This window comes from Myotis yumanensis, unplaced genomic scaffold, assembly GCF_028538775.1.
Source record: "Myotis yumanensis isolate MYYU_CA2020_CCGP unplaced genomic scaffold, mMyoYum1.0.hap1 SCAF_3, whole genome shotgun sequence".
NCBI classification, from domain to species: Eukaryota; Metazoa; Chordata; class Mammalia; order Chiroptera; family Vespertilionidae; genus Myotis; species Myotis yumanensis.
The window spans coordinates 195,812,634-195,832,350 of NW_027223754.1; the positions used below are offsets into that span (position 1 = coordinate 195,812,634).

The window sequence follows — 19,717 nt, forward strand, 5'->3', positions numbered from 1 at the left end:
GAAGATGGAAAGGAGGCCATAATTTTGGATAGAGAAAGTAATGTTTAGAAAGGTGGAAGCAAACAGTTGTAAGGTGCATCTCTAGGAACGACTGGAATTCTCATGGCTGGATATAGCGCACGTGTCGTGGAATAACAGATACGCCCAGGGAGGTAGATCACAGATAGATCTTGAAGAGCTAATGGGTATAGTTATCAAAGCAAACAATTTGTTCTGAATCAATTTTACCCTGAAAGCTAATGAAAAACAGAAAGACATCTCTGACAGAGGACAGATGATTTGAATTTAAGTTGTTCTTGCAAGAACAGCTTTAAGAAAATGTGCCAGCAATAATACAGATAACGTGTTTACTTGAGTCTCAAAATAAGATTTAATATCATTAGGTCTAGAAACTCTTCTGTTTAGGATTAAATTTTGATAAAGCCATCTTACTCTTGACATGATTGTATAGCCACTATTAATATAACTAACTGTTCTCCATTTTAAATTATTGAGTAATTAAAGATAGAAATAAGTGTTGTAGCCTACTATGACTTCTGATCTCAATCTAAAGCATATCATACATACAGCTAAATAGTACATTGGATCTTATTTATCAATCTTAAAGATGATTTTATTTAAGATGAAATAGAAAAAACATATTTTTTGAGTTAGAAGTAATTTGAAAATTCTTATGTCCTCATGTATACTGTGGCAAATATAAGTAAAACTGCACTATAGTATAGATTTGTCTGAATTTTTATCTTTTCATGGAAAAAACATGATAGAGAAAGTGATAATTTTGCAAATAGATAGCTTTTATTTAATGTTTAGAAAATATTTCCTTTCTTGAACACAGCTTAATTGTAATGGCAATCTCCTTCTTCCTCTTCAGTTTTGCAGATTCCAACCATTAGCAAAAATATATCTACCAAAATTCCAGAAAAACGAAAACAACCTGAAAACAGTGTTTGTTTTACAGGTAATTAAAACCGGGATAACCTGTCTTTCCAAAAATTTGTAAAGATAGTTTTTATGTTACCTTTTTGATTAAATGTTTGTTTACTTTTTCAGAAGTCAGTGTAATGAATAAAATAAGGAAGAATAAGCTATCCAAAGCAATTTACTTGCTGAAGAAAGCTCTTCTAATATTTGAGAAAGATGCAACCTCTACTTCTTCACATAACTTTTTGATGGTAACAATATATCCATCCTTCCTTTTAGTCTTGACATACAACCTCTGTTAAGTGAATGATTTATTTCCCTTTTCTAAAAATAATGTGTTGCCCTTAACATTAATTATGAACCTTCAGGTTTACCAAATCTAGTGATCTGAGAAGAAACAGTCTTAGTCTTGAGCAAAAGTAGGTTTACGTTGTTCATATGGAAAAGAATATAATCATCTATGCATATAAAAACCCAGTGTCCGTGATGACCAGGATGACCAAATGACCAGTCCATCCCCCTGGCCCTCAGGCTCCCATTGATCAGGGGTTGGCTAACGGGGGTACCGGGGTCCCTCAGGCTCCTATTAATCAGTGGCAGTGAAGCAGGTGGAAGGCAGACCACTTGGTCCCTCCTCCCAGCCTTCAGACTCCAATCAATCAGTGGTGGAGGCAGGGTGGGACAGGGGACTGGCTCCCTTAGTAGTCCTGCAGTTTCAATCTCCAGAGGACAGGCCAGGCACCAATGAACCAGCACTGCTGGCACGATCCTGACAGTGCTGCTGGCCTCCTGGAACTTAGCCTTGGGTGCTGCAGCTGCTTCCCCTCCCTAGACGCTCCACAAGGAAGAAAGGATACCGCCAGCAGTGCCAGAGATGACCAGAGGTGACTGCTCTCCTCATGCTTCCTCCAAGTCACTTGAACCGGCCCCCACCCACCCCACTCCAGATGAAGTGTGAGCACTGCACACGGAAGGAATGTAGTAAAAAAATAAAAATGGATGACCAAGAGAATGCCACAGTCAACGTCCGGAGTCCAGCTCAGGTGAACGGAGAGAAGGGAGAATTCCATAAATTGGCCAATGCCCAGATATTTCTGAGTGACTGCCTGGTGTGTGGCAGTTGTGTGACTGCAGAGGAAGGAGTCCAAGTTTCTCAGCAGAACACCACGGACTTCTTCCATGTTCTAAACCTTAATAAGAAATGTGATACCTCACAGCACAAGGTGCTGGCAGTGTCCGTGTATTCTCAGTCTCTGCCTTATTTTGCTGCTAAATTCAGCCTCAGTGTCACTGATGCATCCAGAAGGCTCTGTGGTTTCCTCAAAAGCCTCGGGGCGCACTGTCTTTGACATGAAGATAGCTGCAGACTTCAGCATCCTGGAGAGTGAGGAGGAATTTGTGTGTCAGTATTGCCAGCACCGTGAGGAAGAGCCCTGGCTACCCATGCTGACCTCCACCTGCCCTGGCTGGGTCCGATATGCAGAGTGCATGCTGGGTCACCCCATCACCCCCCACCTCTACATGGCCAAGTCTCCCCAGCAGATCATGGGCTCTCTGGTGAAGGATTACTTTGCCAGATGGCAGATTCTGTCCCCAGACAAGATTTTCCACGTCATTGTGGCCCCGTGTTATGACAAGAAACTGGAGGCCGTTTGAGAAGATGTTCCCACAGCTTTACATAGTTCCCTGGGTGCTGACTGTGTGTTAACCTCAGGTGAAATTGTCCAGATAATGGAGCAAAGTGACCTTGCCTTGAATGACACCGCCATGGACACTCTGTTTGGAGACATGAAGATTTCTGAGCCTGTGGGGAACGGGCCTAAGTCGGCAGGCGGACATCCCTTGAGGGGTCCTGGACTGCAAGAGGGTGCAGGCCGGGCTGAGGGTGCAGGCCAGTGCACAAATTTAGTGTACCAGGCCTCTAGTCTATGTTATAAAAGGCCAGTGGCTGTAATGCCGTAACGACTAAATGACCAGTCACCAGGAGGTACATTGATGGGTCTCATGGCGCGGCGGGTCTGGGTCTCGCATGATTTTGTGCACTGGGCCTCTAGACCTATATAATCAAATCCAGGGATCATAAGTATAATGACTAGAATGACCGCTCGACCAGTTGCCATGAGGTGCATTGACCACCTCTCGGTCTCTCCCCTCCCCCACCTTCCCTACCCCCTACCTGTGCCTGCAGGCAAACGGGGAACCATGGGGAAGCAGGTGGGTGGCTGCAGGGCAGGACTACGGACTGGCAAGTGGGCAGAACGGCTGACCTCTTGGTCCCTCACCCTAGCATGCAGGCTCCGATGGATCAGCAATGGTGAACGGGGTAACCAGGGTGGGTGGTGGGAGGACTGGGCTGGCTGTCAGGCTGTTGGGATCCCTAGCTCATCCCTGACTGCTCGGGGGCTCAGGCCGGTGGGAAAGCGGGTGCCAAAAACTTCACCTCTCTGTGCCTGCGCCCAGCCAGCCACTGATGGAACACGCCTCCCGCTTGGGGCCGCTCATGTGGGTGCCGCTGCCGCCGCCATTGCTACTGCTGCTGCTGCTGGGACTTGATGCTAACAGAAGCTGCGTAGTGTGCCCTCGACCTACCCGCCCCGGCGGCGGAGGTGGCATTTGGCCTAGGGACTGGTGAATGGGCAGAAGATGGCCCTGATTGCAGGCTAGGCCTAGGGAGCCTACCCACAAGATTTCGTGCACTGGGCCTCTAGTATATAATAAAAGCCTAATATGCTAACTGTTCGGTCATCCAGTTGTCCATTCAACCAATCAAAGCTATGCTAATGATATGCTAAGGCCACTCAACTGCTTGATATGATGTGCACTCACCACCAGGGGGCAAACAACCAGTCGACCCGTCACTATGATGTACACTGACCACCAGGGGGCAGCTGCTCCGACTGGGAGGTTAGCCTGCTGCTGGGGTCCAGCTAATCAGGACTGAGCGAGACTGAGTGAAGCGGACCAGACATGCCCTGGAGCCCTCCCATGGTCCCTCCCTGGCTGGCCAACCTCCCGTGTCCCTCCCTGACCCCAATTGTGCACTGGTGGGGTCCCTCAGCCTGGCCTGCACCCTCTCGCAATCTGGAACCCCTCGGGGATGTCGGAGAGCTGGTTTCAGCCCGATCTTACAGGCCAGGCTGAGGGACCCCATTGGTGCACGAATTCGTGCACCGGGTCTCTAGTAATTAATAAATAATTATTCATGAATAAACTCTGTGTTTCACATACTCACAACTGTAAATCTACTTTTTCTACACCCTGGGTATCTCCAGTCTTGAACTCTCCTGAAATGAGCAATTTGCTTTCTGTATAATCTCTCTGTAGGTGCAACTTAACATGGGAAGTCAAATGAATATGCAGAATTCGAAATAAGGGAAATTATAGAATCTAAGTGACACTGTGCCAGCATAAGGCAGTCCTTACTATGGAATTAAAATACCCTCTCTCCAATTGGATATTGCTAATTTATGGACCTATTGTCTTGTTGATGTTGTCTCACTCTGGCCTGGAAATTGTTCTATCTTCTTGCTTATTCATTATATATTAATTTTAGAGTTTAAATTCATGAGGAAAATAACTCTTCAAGTTATGGAATCTTTTATATACCCCCCACCCCCTGTGTATTATCCACAAAAATTTGGTTGTATTGTCTGAGTGAATGGCACATGTTGAGGCAGAGAATAATGCTACAAGTAGATTGGCTGATAAGGGAAAGAAAAAAGTAGGTCAGTACTAAGGGGAAGATGCAGAGTTAAGGAACATTTTAGAGAGAAATTTTAGCATATTTATATGCTAAGAATGAAAAGCCAGAAAGAGAGAAATTGAAGATACATCAGAATGGTTAATATATAAAGTGGAGTCTAATAGAAGAGGGAAGGGGGATGAGGCTGAAAGCATAGATAAAGTGATCCATTTTCAATGAAGGGTGGCCTCTGATATAGAAGGGAAGGTGGAAAGAATAGATACAGATTTAATTAAGTCTGTTGGTATAGAAGCAGAGTTGAGTTGATACCCTTGTACCTCAATCATCTGATAAAGTAGGAAGCGAAAAATATCTGCCAAGAATAGTGAGTGAGGGTGGATAGTTGGATTGAGGAGAGAGATAATGATTGGAGAGTGGAGAGGGATGGATGAGAGAGAGGTGACTCCAAGTTAAAGGATTGACTAGCACAATGAAGTCCTAGCTGAGATTGAAGACTGAATTTTTTAGGAGACACTATAAGCATGGTGGTGGGGTATCATTCTGGTGTGGTATTTTATTTTATTAATTATTTATTTATTATTGGTTAATCCTGACCTGAGAATATTTTTTTACATTGATTTTTTAGAAAGAGTGGATGTGAGAGAGACACATTGATTGATTGCCTCCTGCACACACTCGACTGGACTGGGCATCCAGTCTGCAACCCAAGTACTTGCCCTTGACTGGGAATCAAACCTGAGACCCTTTGGTGCGTGGGGCAATGCTCTAACTACTTAGCCACACAGACCATGACTTGGTGTGGTATTTTTAGTAGCCATGACAGCAGACTATTTGGAACAGAGAGTTTTGTATAGGGTTGGATTTTTTTTTAAATGAAAGCTCTGCCCTCCTACCACTGAGATTGGGGAACATACTGGAGTTTTGAGAAGTCTGAAGTTTCCACATTCTCCTTGTGCATCTTTTCCTTCCCTCCCTCCTTCCTTCCTTCCTTCCTTCCTTCCTTCCTTCCTTCCTTCCTTCCTTCCTTCCTTCTTTCTTCCTTTCTCTCTCTCTCTCTCTCTCTCTCTCTTTCTTTTTTCATTTGTATTTATTTTTTAATCTTTATTGTTGAGATTATTACAGATGTTCCTCTTTTTTTCCCCCATTGCCCTTTTCCACCCAGTTCCCACCCAGCCCCAGGCCTTCACCACCCTATTGTCTATGTCCATAGGTAATGCATATATGCATATAAAATCTTTATTTAATCTCTTCCCGCCCCCCTCACCTCCCTTCCTTCTGAGAATAATCAGTCTGTTTCATTTCCATGTGTCCAATTCTATTTTATTCACCAGTTTTTTCTGTTCATTAGATTTCTTATTATTTTTATTTTTAGATTCAATTATTGATAGATATGTATTTGTTGCCATTTTGTTGTTTGTATTTTTGTTCTTTTTCTTTTTCTTCTTCTTAAAGAATACCCTTCAACATTTCATATAATACTGATTTGGTGGTGATTAACTCCTTTAGCTTTTTCTTGTCTGTGAAGCTCTTTATCTGACCTTCAATTCAACAGTGGTATGGGCATTCCCTTGAAGGTAACTAACTGCTTTTCTCTTGCTGATTTTAAGATTCTCTCTTTGTCTTTAGCCCTTGGCATTTTAATGATGATGTGTTTTGGTGTGGTCCTCTTTGAGTTCCTCTTGTTTGGGATTCTCTGTGCTTCCTGGACTTGCAAGTCTATTTCTTTCACCAGGTAGGGGACGTTTTCTGTCATTATTTCTTCAAATAGGTTTTCAATATCTTGCTCTCTCTCTTCTTCTGGCACCCCCATAATGCAAATGTTGGTACTCTTGAAGTTGCCCCAGAGGATCCTTATACTATCTTCATATTTTTGGATTCTTTTTTCTTTTTGCTCTTCTGGTTGGGTAGTTTTTGCTATCTGAGATTTCAAATCCTTGATTTGATTCTCAGAATCCTCTACTCTACTGTTGAATCCCTGCATATTATTATTTATTCCAGTCATTGTATGCTTAATTTCTGACTGGTCCTTTTCCAATTCTTTGGAGGTTTCTAGAAGATTCTTAAGTAACCTTATAACTGTGGTTTTGAACTCTATATCCAGTAGTTTGCTTTCTTCCATTTCTTTCATTTGTGACATGTTTCTTTGTCTCTGCATTTTGGTTGCTTCCCTGTGTTTATTTCTATCTATTGGGTAGAGTGGCTATGTATCCTTGTGTTGGTAGAGTGACCTTGTGTAGTAGGTGTTCTATAGGGCCTAGTGGCTCAGCCTCCCCAGTCACCTGAGTTGGGCACTCTAGATACACCCATTTGTGGGCTGTGAGCACAGTCTTGTTATAGTTGAGACTTGATTGCTATTAGGTCACTGGGAGGAATTGACCTCCAGGCCATTTGGCTGTGAGGACCAGCTGTGACTACATTGGGAGAGCTGCTATTTAGGAGACACCCCTATGGAGCAGGACTTGCTTCAGTGGGGCTTTGATGCTCACTGAATTTTCCCCTGGAGTGTATCTCTTATGGATATGTAGAGTTGTAATCTGGTATGGTCTGACACTGACCACTGGGTATACTGGCTCTTGGGTGTCCAGGGAGGTGCAAAGTCAGCCACTGCCTGGGACCACGAAGCAGGAGCTACAGAGATATGCAGATTCCTCCTATTTGTATGGGGTTTAAAAGTACCCAGATGAGGCCCAGCTGTGAAGCAAGGCAGGTTGGTGCTGGTGCTGGGTCTTGGGCCTTTTATTGATAGGTTTGAGGTTCCCTTACCCAGCTGTAGCTTGTTTGAGAGATTTTAGCCTGAGAAGGACAGGCCATTCTTATTCAAAACCTGCTGCACACACCTTGAGTGGGGTTGTAAATTGGATGAAGCGGGGTCTTAAGGAATAACCAGGACAGCATAAACAGAAATGGCTGCCAGTCAGCCCTGAGACTGGGCACGTCCCAGCATAGGAACAATGTTCCTGCAAGCACCTCCATCTGGAAGAAAGTCACACCTGAGTTCCTGCCCCAATGCCAGACAATCCAGTTCCTCCTCATATGTGTCTGTGATCCCCAGAGCCTCACCCTGGTGCTGGAGCTCAGAGGAAGCAGGACCTTGTAAGTTCAGTTCATGGTGCTAGCCTTTTAAGAGGAACAGCTGAGTCTCCATTAGCCTCTGTGTCACTGAGCCCCAATCTGTACTTGTTTTTATAGCCATAGTTCTTACTGCCCTTAGGGATTTCTTTTCGCAGCTCTGGGATCCTGGGCTGGAGGTCTGGAGTGTGGTTGGGACCCCTTGCTCCTCCGTGTGGCCTCTGCAGAGACAGAGACAACCTCCCTCCCAATTAAAAAAGCAGCACATGTGGGTGCCAAACCAGCCTGTTTCGTGCCCCGCACCTCCTACCAGTCTCAGTGTGCTCTTCTTTACTTTTCTAGTTGTAGGACTTCCATTCAGCTTGCTTTCCAATGATTCTGAATGATGTTTGTTCTATATTTTAGTTGTAATTTTGATGTGGATGTGGCAGGGGTGAGTACAGGTATTTACCCACACTGCCATCTTCAAATCTCCTCCTCCTTCTATTTCTTAAGTGAAACTATTTTAATTAAGAAAAATTATAAACATAATGCCCTTTGAGGATAGATTCATAACATGCATTTCGAGACCTTACTTTTTATGATTCATCCTCCTTAAGGATTTTCACCAACTAACAAGCATTGAATATTTATTTAGAAGTCCTGAAATCTTTGGCAGCTACCTTTGCTCCTCAGTGGTATATATTTTTTTTAATCCAAGTGTTAAAGCTTAATGACCAGTCCTCAGGGTACAATGATATTATGGCTCAAATTATTGCCAAACTTTCTTTCCTTAAAAAATACAAATAAATTTCTTTCCCTTGGCAGTTATATTGTGCTGGGGCATATTACAGAATGTTTTACATTATTATGATTTTGTAATTAAGTTATCCCCAAATCAGTAACTGATGTGTCACCTGATATAAAATGGTTTGAAAAGCCCAGATCTTTTCAGAACTCTTAAATAATTCATACTCTGTTTTAGTTTTTCAAAAGTATTGTGACTTTGTGGAGCTGGATAATCTCATCAGGTGTCTGTTTTATTACAAATCAATTAAAGGTGGACAAACTTGTTGCCATGAATGAGGGATAAACCTTCCTAGTTCACTGTTAGCTTTCCAAATGAGATGAATTTTTTTCTTGATTATGGGGTATTTATTTTCCCCATTTTCCTGTCTTGATTATTTGACTTCTGGGAGTTTATATTGGCTTTTTACACATTATACTTCAGATTTATTTTAATGGATTGCACCTAGAATCATTTGAGATATCCTTGATCTTCTACTTCTGATCAAATAGAGCTATCATTGTGTGGCTTATCATCATTGTCCTTGGAGTCCACCCACTGAGCATTCAGCATCTTTGCAGATGGGATTTCTCATTGGGAAGAGGCAGGACTACTCCTCTATCCATGTGCTAAATGTTACCAGGGCAGGGTTGTTCACTGTTGTTTTTTTGTTCAGCATACATTTCTCCATCTGAACATCACCTTTTGAGGAATTTCTTCTTCCCACTAGATGTAATCAGGTGGGACTTTACAGGGTCTTTCTTCTCTTCTGGCCCTGATGAGGACTAGTGATGCAAGCTGGGCGGATTCGTTGCTCCCTTTTTGGAATTTGAATCTTGAGCAGAGGGATAAAAAGATTAAAACTAGTTGGTGTTCATTCATTCTAATGCGTGTGCCCTGGTCAGACAATTATAGTTTTGTTCTATTTACCCTCCTATCTTTGTGGGCCTGCTTTGGTCCAAGCCTGATTTTTCTGTGGTTTCTGTTGAAAAAAACAAAACCCTAAATGATGCATCTAATTTTCTCCTAATATTATTCGTTGGAACCTAAACAAATAGATAGTTGAGATGATCTTAGCAGTTCCAAATTCCAGTAATAATGCTTCAACTTTAAGCAAAGGAACATTGTGAGTTAGCATATTTATTTTTATAATTGACACGAAATCTAATTTTATGGTCCTATTTTGAAACCAGAACTAATGAAGAAGCCACTAGAAGTTCTAATAACTCCTGCCTTTAATATTTCCTAAATTTGTATCTTGAGGTCCTCTAACTACCACTCTGTTAACTATGATAGCAGCAATTGGATTACTGAGCATAATTGTTTTTCTTATTTTATAGCATTTTAGTCAAATGAATTCTATTTGTTTTTTGGGGGGGAGGGAAGAACATAGATGAACTAATTTTTTTTTCCAGAGATCTTCTCAGCCCTTTTTATTGCTCCATGCTGATATCTTCCTCATAAAGAGCAAACCTTTTATGATTCTGAGCCCTCCCATGAGATCATGTTTTGACCTCCAGGCTTGAAACTACTGACAGAGATTTAAGCATTTTTACATATAAGGTAACCCCCCTTTTAAAAACATTTTAAGGGTATTGTACAGGAAAGTTCATTAGGTTGCCTTTCTGATGAAGACAATATAGTATAATGCTTAGGAGTATAAGGGTCTTAGATTAGAGTTTTGATTCTACCACAGACTAGTTGTATGACTTAAATCAAGTTTACTTATGCTCTCTTAAGTTTCAATTTCTTCAGCTGTAAAATGTGGGAGTTCTAGGAAAATTAAATGAAATGATGCACATTTAATGCTTAGTATTTGGCACAGAGTAAGCAGTCAATATTGTTAGCCAACATTATTATTATTATTACTACTCTTTCTCCTACCTCAAGCACTCTGGAAGGTCCTGTTTTGTCACATCAGAATTATTTTTGGTGCTTTAAGCATATTTTTCTCTATCAAATTACCCATTTTTTTCTGTGTTTTCTCTTATATCTATCCTATAAATTATAAATTTTATTCTAAGCAATATTTCTTCCCAGTATTCTTAGATATGACTTAATGTACTTTTCATCTCCTTCTGAAATATACATAATAGTGTTAAGAACCCAGACTATACCTCAGATCTACTAGGCAACTAGTAAATATGGCACTTTATCATTGCAGTCTTTTGATAGTTGTTTCCATATGTCTTAATCATGTCCTTGAAGATTGCTCTATATCTTCCTACAAGTGTTTTGCTGCAGTGTGGGTGTTAAGCCATCATCAAATGTATTTGTCAACCTGTCCTCATAAACATTGAATAACTTCTGAAAAGAGGCAGATCTCAGTTTCTGTGGTGGAAACTATAGGCAGGGAGACTTCATTCAGTCAACAATATTTTGGACTTCAGCAGTATTATTTTGGGGCACATTGCAGCACAAACCCCCATTAAAAAACACACTCAGGACTTACTTCCTTTGTGAATGGGTATAGGAGCCTCTTTCCGTTGAGGTTCTGTGGCTGATTCTTTTCCTGTGATAGGTAAAGACTCATTTCTTCTTTCAAGCTTAGTAAGCCCTCTGATTTGGCAGGCACTGTGCTAGGCAGTGAGGATATAGCAGTGAGAATATAGTTATTTTCCATTATTTGCCATGTCATGGAAAACCCATTTCCTCTTGACCTCTGATTAGGGAATTGTCTATATTTCAGAGCTGCAATACTTTGGTGTTCTAGATCATTGCTGTTATAGGCCATATTCATGTCCACGTTGATAACACTTTCACAACTGAGTAGAGCTAGTTTCATGAGAATTTTTCTTCCTTGATTTTTTGGGACTTTGTCTCTGATGATATTTCCTCCTTTCTATCTGAGAAACCCCCTTTAAAAAGTCCCTAGTCACTTTCTCGTAAATGGAACCTTATTAGGAGCTTAATGATTTGGTTCACTAAATTAGGATGTTAATTTCTAACTGTCAGTAGTGTTTACTTTGAGTCCTATTATAATATACTAGAGGCCCAGTGCACAAAATTCGTGCACTTGGCGGGGAGCATCCCTCAGCCCAGCCTGCCCCCCTCACAGTCCGGGAGCACGGAGAGCGGGCCTAAGCCACAGTCTGGCCTCCCTCTGCAGGAGACAACTGGCTGATCAGGGGATGGTACCACCCCCATCACCTTGCTGCTGCTGCCACTGCTGGCTGCCACAGCCGCCAAGGTGTTTTCATCAACACGAACTCCAGTCCCTTCACCACGAAAAAATGACAACTTCCTTTAGGCATTTTTAAGATGTCTCTTTCATAGGATATGACATTTCTTTCTTTCTTTTTTTTTTTAATCCTCACATGAGGATTATTTTCCCATTGATTTTTAGAGAGCGTGGAAGAGAGAGGGAAAGACAGAGAGAAACATCAATGTGAAAGGCACACTTCGATTGGTTGCCTCCTGCATGAGCCCTGATCTGGGCCCCGGCCAGGGAGGAGCCTGCAACCTAGGTACATGCCCTTGATCAGAATCAACCCAGCCCCCCTGCGGGTTTATGTCTCCGCTCTGGCCACAGCAGCCCAGCGCAATGGCTGCAGGGCTGGGGCTGGGGCTGGGGGCCGGCCCCCCTGTGAGTTCTCTCCGGCTCTAGGGCCGGGTGCTGGCTGCCCTGTCTATTGTTTTCTCAGGCTCTGGGCCGGCGCCAGGACCCTCCTCCTGAGCTGGTTGTGACCGTTATGGTGTCCCAGCCTAATTTGCATATTACCTCTTTTATATAAATATATATATATATGTATATATATATCCACATATGTATATGTATATATAATTGTTCTGATTTACCTAAATCAAGGACTTTGTTTTAGATTTTTCTTCCATCACCTTTCAATTAAACTGTGATATTTTTATTAACACTTCAATATTTTTATTAACCTACTTCAAATCACGTCATGGGATTATGAATGAGGGATAATAAAGTTAAAATTGATCAAGACTTAATCAGAACATTTTAAACATGATTTCTTAGAATGCATTATAGTATAGATTATCTTCCTCTTCATAATTTCATACATCTTTCATTCAGAACACATTTATTAAACCTAAAGAGATAAATAAAGCACTGTTCTTGTCACCAAGACACTCATTATTTAGAGAGTATGGACAGTCATGTCCACAGGTGCCTTATTGCATAATACTTACTAACATAAAGATTGTGTGAAATGAAGGGAATGAGTACCTAAATGCATGGGACTTATCTTGAAAGAAGTCAGCAGAGAAGATGTGTGAATGGGTCTTGAAACACAGAAGAGGGTGTAAGACCCTCCAGAAAGAGGAAAATGCAGGGGCAAAGACGTATTAGAGGCACAAAAGAATATAGAATTATCTGGGGATGAATGATTATTTTTTCTTTTATGGTTTTGGAGGTTAGGTTGGACAGGGTGGTAGCTATGGGAGGAGAAAAGAGTACAGGAGGGAAAAAGACTGGAAAGTATAGTTGTAATCAGAATAAAAAGGGCTTTGGCGGAGTTTGCACTGTAACCAGTATGGAGGAGCCATTGACGAGCTAGGCAACTGAAGGTTTAAGAGCCTAGAGGCTGAAAGGAAGGACAGGGGGCTTATTTACTCATCTAAATCAGTGGTCCCCAGTCCCTGCTTCCCTTCAGAATTATCCTTGGCATTTGTTAACAATACATGGTCAAGCTGCACCGCCGGTGATTTTTAATAGGTGGGTTTAGAGTAGGGACAGACTATCTTAATTTTTAAATAAACTTCATAGATGATACTGATCAACAGCCAAGTCTGAGAGATGTCTGTGTGATGGCCCAGGGTAGGAAGTTTCAAAAAATCTCAGTTGGGTTCATGGTTATGCAGGGAGAGGCTGCTAGTGTCAAGTCAGAAGATGCTCGTTTCCAGCTGGTTCAGCTGAGCATGAACTGCTGAGGCAAATTTTGGGAATAAATGTAGAAAGCCCAGAGCAGTTGACCAGTCAATTGAGATGGAGTCAAAGGCAGTCTGTGTTAATATCAGGGCCAGTGAGCCAGTGGTGCTGGTATATTTTCAGACTCCAAACATAATCCAGAGGAAGGAAATGTCTCCAGACTTTAAAGGCATTGCTCCCCTTTCCTTATGTTGCATACGTTTCCTTAGGCTGATTTTACTTATTCTTTTGCAACCTGAATAATCATAGTCTCCACAGCCTGTGATGCAAATGAAGGCGCATTAAAATTTAATCTTCAAAATGTAATAGATTTTTTAAAGTTCTCACCTGAGGATATGTTTTCATTGATTTTCAGAGAGGAAGGGAGAGGGAGAGAGAGAGGGAGCAAGAGAGAAAGGGAGAGAGAAATATCAATAAGTGAGATACATTCATCGGTTGCCTCCTGTAAGCACCTCAGGCTAGGGATCAAACCTTCAACTGAGGTATGTGCCCTGACTGGGAATTGAACCCACCACCTTTGGTGTACGGGACAATGCCCCAACCAACTGAGCCACTTGGCCAGGGCCAAAATATAATAGATTTTATTTCCCTTCTGTTCAACTAGGAACTTCTTCCCTCAAAATTTTCCCACAGGTTATCTGGGGAACCTACTTATCTTGTTCAACTCTGGCCTCTTTCTTATTAAGCTGCTACCTATTGTTACCTTTCCAGGGAGCCCGGCTCTGTGGGCACATCTGCCTTCTCAGGGGGCCAAGGGGGGCCTGTGGTCTGTGGGTAGAAGGTGGATGGGGAAATGAGCCTCTGTCCAGTCCTGTGCTGCTTGGGTCCTCTTGGTTGAACTGGAACTTGACTCTCTCATAGTCTTTTATGACAGTCTCTTCAGCTTCTGGCCTTTACCATTTTTCCATCCATTTTCTCCATCTCCTCCCCTCCTCCCCCCAGTTTGATTGAATGAATGAAAAAGTGGAGATAATGGAAGGTAACAGATGCCATCTTATCTCCCTGATTGATTGACTGATTCATTCATTCTGTGATTCAACAGTTACACCAAGCACTATGTGTACGTAAATTAGTTTTTGTCTGGCCAGCATGGCTCAGTGGCTGAGCATCAAATTATGAACCAGGAGGTCACAGTTCGATTCTTGGTCCCGGCACATGCCTGGGTTGCAGGCTTAATTCCCGGGGCGGGTGTGCAGGAGGCAACTGATCAATGATTCTCTCTCATCATTGATGTTTCTCTCTCTCTCCCCATCTCCATTCCTCTCTGAAATCAATAGAAATATATTTTAAACAAGTAGCTTTTGATTGTAAACATGTTTGGTCTCTGGCACGTAGGCTCTGGAAGCATAGTTATCGTATATCACCCTTCTCGCAAGAAGGAACGGTTGTCCTGTGCAGAAGGCTAAGGCTCCTGAACTGTAAGTGCAGGAAAATGTTCAAGGTCTTCTGGCACGGAATAAGTGGAATTAAAACACCGTGAATTACTAGAGATAAATTTTAATCACGACAAATGATTTTAGACCTTAAGTCCACCGTTTCTAATAGAAATAAAAATGAGAAGTTAATTCTGACCTCAGTTTAGGCCAGGCTTCATTATTTTAAGGAAAAAGTATGATGCTATAGTTTTATAGTCTGCACTCCCACAGGGAATGGATTTACCCACTTAGCTTTAAATATCACTCTGATGTTTATGATTCCCAGATCCTATCTCCAGTCTTAGCCTTTCTTTTGAGCTTGAGTCCAGCTTTCCAAATGAAAGCTTTAAACTCATCGTGTCTTCTGTAGGGGAAACAGCATGGGTTTTTGTATCTGAGAGAAATGCATTTGACATTTGGTGGACATTTTGTCTCCTAATCCTCAGGATTTTCTTTCTGAGGTGTTTATTAAATTTGCTAGAACTTTCAGAATTAAAAGGAATAGTGGCATTGTATCTCCTCCTGGATGCTATTTTAGTGCTTCACGATTGCCATGATTTTCTCTGTTGTCTAAAATTACTATTTTTTCTCATGCTTAAAGAAAGAGCTTTCTGAGTTTATTGAGCTTTGCCTCCCACCTCAGCTTTATTGAGGTATAATTGACAAATGAGATTTTAATATATTTAGAATGTACATTGTGATTATTTGATATATTTATTGTGAAATGATTACCATATTACAGGCTAATGAGGCTAATTAACACATTTATCACCTCACATGGTTGCTTTTATTGTGTGTGTGAGAACTCTTAAAATCTATTCAAGGAGGTGCTGAAAAAAAGAAAAAGAAAAAAAGGAGAGGCTGGGAGCTTGGGTCACCGGGGGGTGTGGCCAGCCTGAAAATGGCCATCAGCCCCTCACCCAGTCTGGCCACACCCCCCGGTGAGGGTCCCCGCTGGGGGGCGTGGCCAGCCTGCAAACAGCCATCAGCCACTCACCCAGCCACTGCACGCCTCTGGTGTGCAGTATTATGAACTATAGTCACCATGCTGTACGTTAGATCTTTAAAACTTATTTCATTTTATAACTGAATGTTTGTATCCTTGACCAGCATTCCCCTTTCCCCCAATTTTACTTCTTCCTTTATGATTTATTTCATTTTCTTTTCTGATTGCTGTGGCTAAGGTATCCAGTACCATGTTGAATAGGCGTGGTAAGAGTGTGTGCCCTTGTCGTATTCCTGATCTTAAAGGGAACACTTTCTATCTTTCACCATTGTTATGATGTTAGCTGTGGGTTTGTCATATATGGCCTTTATTATGTTGAGGTATGTTCTTTTGTATGCAATTTGTTGAGAAGTTTTTATCATAACAGGATGTTGAATTTTGTCAAATTCTGTTTGGGCTCTACTGAAATGATCATATTTTTTTTCATTTTGTTAATGTGGTGTATTGCATTTATTGATTTGAATCATATTTATATTGACCCATCCTTGAATCCCAGGAGTAAATCCTGCTTAATCACTGTGTATGAGTCTTTCAATATACTGTTAAATATGGTTTGCTAATGTTTTGTTAAGGATTTTTCCATCTATGTTCATCAGGAATATTGGTCTGTAATTTTCTTGTAGTATCCTTTTCTGGCTTTGGTACCAGGATAATGCTGACCTTGTAAAGTCATTTTGGAAATATCCCTTCTCATCAAGTTTTTGGAAGAGTTTGAGAAGGCATTAATTATTCTTTACATTTTTGGTAGAATTCACTAGTGAAACCATCCAGTCCTGTGTTTTTCTTTAGTGGGAGGTTTTTTGATTACTGATCATTTTCTTACTTGTTATTGGTCTGTTCATATTTTCTATTTCTTCATGATTCAGTATCATACTATAAGAAGATTGCTCTGTGTTTTAAGTGCAGTCATATTTCAGATTTTGTTATCAAAAGTTAAAATAAATTTGTAAAATTATTCAAGCTGTGGCTATCTATCTGTGTAGATAGAAAATTTAAAATGGCACAGGAATTATTAGTTCCTTTATATTTGAAATATTTTCAAATGAAATTAGTTGAGCCTGATACTTTTGTGGGAAGTATTTTTTCAGATATATTCTTTAGTTTCTTCTATCATTATTCCTGTGTTCAAGTTTTGTTTTTTTTTTGAGTCAGTTTGCTGATTTTATATCTTCATATTTAATGACCAATGATGTAAACTTTTTTATGGGCTTATTGACCATTTGTGTATCTTCTTTGGAGAAATGTTGGTTCAAACCCTTTGTCCATTTTTAGTGGGGTTGTTTGTTGTTTTATATGAATTTATAACAGTTCTTTATATATACTAAATGCAGGCCTCTTAGCAGATGTAAGATTTGTAAATATTTTGTCTCATTCTGTCAATTGTCTTTTCACTTTTTTGATAGTATCATTTGAAGCTTTTAATTTTGATGAAATCCTAATCCCAGGTCATGAAGATTTACTCCATTTTCTTCTAAGAATATTTTGGCTGTCACACTTGGATCTGTAACTGATTTTGAATTAATATTTGTATTTGGTGTGATGTAGGGATTCATGTAGATGTCTAATTGTCCAAGTACTATCTGTTGGAAAGGCTATTTCTTCTCTATCATACATTGAATTTGAATGTTTACATAGGTTTTTGCTTTGGAGCTCAATTAGAGTGCTCTTGGCTTTTAATTTAATTTAAAAGAGGATTTTAACCCATTTGCATGTGTTATTATTGACGATATATTTAGTCTTATTTTGAATATCATTTAGGTCTTCTGGTTCCCATGTTTTCTTTCTTTTGATTGCCTTTCCTTCAGGTATATAGAATAATTTTTAACTGCTTTTATTTCTTCTTGCTAATAGGAAGAAACTCTCAATAATATTCATTTAAAAACCACATATACTAATAGTCTCATTGCTTGAGAGTTACATTTCAAGTTGCATTAAGAGTAGGTGTACAGTTCACTAGTATAAATGTAGATGACTGCATTATGAACTTTTTAAGGACAATGAAATATGATGATAGATATTCAGAGGATTTGATTAAAAAATGAAATGTCTCATATTAATCTACACTAATAAAAGAGAAACATGGTAATTGGCGTACGACCGCTACCCTTCTGATTGGCTAATCAGCGTATCCTTATGCAAATTAACTGTCAGCCAAGATGGCGGCCGGCAGCCATGCACTGAAGGGAGCAAGGAGGCTTCCTTGCTCCAGTGACTGCAGACTGCAACGTTTCCACCTCACTTGCAGGCCTCTGAGCTGGCAGTTTGAAACATTCTAACAAATATAGCCGGCTGGGATCTCAGAGCTGAAGTTATACATTGTTTCGATTATAGAACGGCAAACAAACCAGCAGTGGAAGCCTCAGAGCTAGAGCCAGAGCTAAAGCTGGCCCAGAAGAAAAAAAAAAAAGAAAAAAAGGAGTGGTTGGGAGCTTCCCGCCAGCCTGAAAGCAGTCAAAACTGCCAGCCTGAAAGCAGCCCTCAGCCCCTCACCCAGACTGGCCAGGCACCCCAGTGGGGACCCCCACCCTGAAGGGTGTGTGACCAGATGCAAACAGCCCTCAGCCCCTCATCCAGGCTGGCCAGGCACCCCAGTGGGGACCCCCACCCTGATCCAGGACACCCTTCAGGGCAAACCAGCCGGCCCCCAGGCCTCTATCCTATATAGTAAAAGGGTAATATGCCTCCCAGCACCGGGATCAGCGGAGCCGAGAGGTCTCCTGGCACCGGATCAGCATGACAGGGGGCAGCGCCCAAACCCCCTGATCGCCCTGCGGCTCTGTGTGTGACAGGGGGTGGAGCCCCAACCTCCTGATCGGCCCTGCTCTGTGTGTGACAGGGTGTGGCACCCAAACCCCCCCCCCCCCCCCCCCCCCCCCCCCGCCGCTCCACGGGCCCTGCTCTGTGTGTGACAGGGTAGAGCCATAACCTCCCCATCGGCCCTGCCCTGAGTGTGACAGTGGTGGCGCCCAAACCCCCTGATCCGCCCTGCTCTGTGTGTGATAGAGGGCGGTGCCCCAACCCCCTGATCCGCCCTGCTCTGTGCGTTCCAGGGGGCGGTGCCCCAACTCCCCTATTGGCCCTACTCTGTGCGTGACAGGGAGGAGCTCCCCAACCCCCTGATGGGCCCTGCTCTGTGCGTGACGGGGGGGGCGAGGGGGGGGCAGTGCCCCAACCCCCTGATTGGCCCTGCTCTGTGAGTGACAGGGGGCAGTGCCCCAACCCCCTGATTGGCCCTGCTCTGTGCGTGACAGGGGGTGGCACCACAACCTCCCCATCGACCCTGCCTTAAGTGTGACAGGGGGCGGTGCCCCAACCCCCCAATTGGCCCCACCTTGAGCGTGACTAGGGGTGGCATCACAACCTCCCGATCCGCCCTGCTCTGTGCATGACAGGGGGCGGCGCCCCAACTCCCCAATCAGCCCTGCTCTGAGCCCGACCAGGGGCTGCACCTAGGGATTGGGCCTGCCCTCTGCCACCCGGGAGCAGGCCTAAGCCAGCAGGTCGTTATCTCCCGAGGGGTCCCAGACTTCGAGAGGGCACAGGCCGGGCTGAGGGACCCCCCCCTTCCCCCCCGAGTGCACAAATTTTTGTGCACCGGGCCTCTAGTATATAATAATAATGATAAACAAATTAGACATATATATGACACTATTCCCTTAATAACTATTTTTTTACTTAGCTTTATTTAGTAGCTATTTTTTAAATTTCTGAATAATCATTCAGTGCTTGAAATATGTATACCACCAAGACTCAAAGAACTATATATAACAAGACTAGAGGCCCGGTGCACAAACATTTGTGCACTCAGGGGGGTCCCTCAGCCCAGCCTATGCCCTCTCACAGTCTGGGACCCCTCGAAGGATGTCCACCTGCTGGCTTAGGCCCACTCCCCGGGGGAGTGGGCCTAAGCTGGCAGTCAAACTTCCTTCTGGCAGCCTGG

The 19,717-nt window shown here is 42.5% G+C and overlaps 1 protein-coding gene across 4 annotated transcripts in view; it reads left to right on the forward strand.

The window, feature by feature from the left end:
* The window catches only part of CFAP54 (cilia and flagella associated protein 54), a 246,818-nt gene that overhangs the window by 49,073 nt on the left and 178,028 nt on the right, over positions 1-19,717 (forward strand). For all 4 annotated transcript variants that reach the window (XM_070410862.1, XM_070410863.1, XM_070410864.1 and 1 more), the window contains exons 18-19: positions 875-961; positions 1,054-1,175. In XM_070410862.1, coding sequence (XP_070266963.1) covers positions 875-961; positions 1,054-1,175 — 209 coding nt within the window. The remainder of the gene's footprint in view (positions 1-874; positions 962-1,053; positions 1,176-19,717) is intronic.